The 1469-nt window shown below is 43.2% G+C and overlaps 1 protein-coding gene across 1 annotated transcript; it reads left to right on the top strand.

Moving 5' to 3' along the window:
- The first annotated feature begins 243 nt into the window (after nucleotides 1-243).
- Nucleotides 244-1197, top strand: LOC110296906 (olfactory receptor-like protein OLF3). The gene has a single exon (XM_021165711.1). It carries the CDS (start codon nucleotides 244-246, stop codon nucleotides 1195-1197), a length of 954 nt encoding a protein of 317 aa, XP_021021370.1.
- The last annotated feature ends 272 nt before the right edge of the window (nucleotides 1198-1469 follow it).

The raw sequence follows: 1469 nt of genomic DNA, 5'->3' as shown, positions 1-1469 counted from the left end.
CATCTCTGGGTTGTAGCTGCTCTCTGTGAGGCATGTCGTCATTATGAAGGCATTGGCCTATATACCTGAAACAGCCAATAAAAGTATATTAGAGTTGAGAATATTTTCTAAGCCCCACAAATAATGCTGGATTTTTAAAAAGTCTGGCAGATTATATGCACTATGTATTATTAGAAACTTAGGACCTTGTTATTTGATCGCTTGTGTTTTTATTTATGATACTTTTTGTAGATCTTAGTTTTAATGGAAACCAACAATGAGACACAGCGGCATGAATTCATCCTCCTTGGCCTGTCCAGTGACTGGGACACTCAAGTCTCCCTCTTCGTCCTGTTCTTGCTGATGTACCTGGTGACAGTATTGGGGAACTTCCTCATCATTGTTCTGATCAGACTGGACAGCAGACTCCACACTCCCATGTATTTCTTTCTCACCAACCTGTCCCTGGTGGATGCATCTTATGCCACAAGCATAGTCCCCCAGCTGCTGGCTCATTTTCTTGCCACACACAAAGCAATTCCTTTTCTGAGCTGTGCAGCCCAGTTATTTTTTTCCCTGGGCTTGGGTGGGATCGAGTTCCTTCTGCTGGCAGTGATGGCCTATGACCGCTATGTGGCAGTGTGTGATCCTCTGAGGTATTCAGTCATCATGCATGCAGGGCTCTGCACAAGGCTGGTCATCACATCGTGGGTCAGTGGCTTTATCAACTCTCTTGTGCACACTGCCATCACCTTCCAGCTACCTATGTGCACAAATAAGTATATTGATCACATAGCCTGTGAAACCCTTGCTATTGTCAGATTGGCTTGTGTGGATACCTCATCTAACAAGATTGCAATCATGGTTTCTAGCATTGTCTTGCTTATGACACCTTTCTTCCTAGTTCTCCTGTCCTACATCCAGATCATCTCCACCATCTTAAAGATACAGTCCACAGAGGGAAGGTGGAAAGCCTTCCACACTTGTGCCTCTCACCTTACTATGGTTGTCCTGTGCTATGGCATGGCCATTTTCACGTACATCCAACCCCACTCCAGCCCCTCTGTCCTTCAGGAGAAGTTGATGTCTCTGTTCTATGCTATCTTGACACCCATGCTGAACCCCATGATTTACAGCCTAAGGAATAAAGAGGTTAAGGGGGCATGGCAGAAACTATTAGGGAAATTCTCTGGGTTTGCATCAAAATTGGCCACTTGATGACTTATGAGCATCACTGTAAAAAACAGATTGCCCTCATTGTTTATTCAACTCATAAATAACAGACAGAATCAGCAATGCCTTGTCAACACAAAAGTAGACAGCATAACATGTCCTGGTGATGTCATGTTGGGAGCTGAGATTTTATGTTGAGTTGTGCCTCAGCAGAATGTTCAGTGGAGTTATATAATGTTTTACAGAGCTTTTTTTTTTTTTTTTAACTCTCCTTCCACGGCATGATAATGAAAATATTTACTGCTTTGTTTGAAGTC

This window comes from Mus caroli, unplaced genomic scaffold (genome assembly GCF_978045245.1).
Source record: "Mus caroli unplaced genomic scaffold, Mus_caroli_1 scaffold_7, whole genome shotgun sequence".
NCBI classification, from domain to species: domain Eukaryota; kingdom Metazoa; phylum Chordata; class Mammalia; order Rodentia; family Muridae; genus Mus; species Mus caroli.
Note: the sequence above shows the minus strand (reverse complement) of the source record. Positions and strands in the feature narration are given on the sequence as shown.

Coding starts and splice junctions, on each gene's coding strand:
- LOC110296906 (XM_021165711.1), top strand. CDS start 244: ATGGAAACCAACAATGAGACACAGCGGCATGAATTCATCCTCCTTGGC.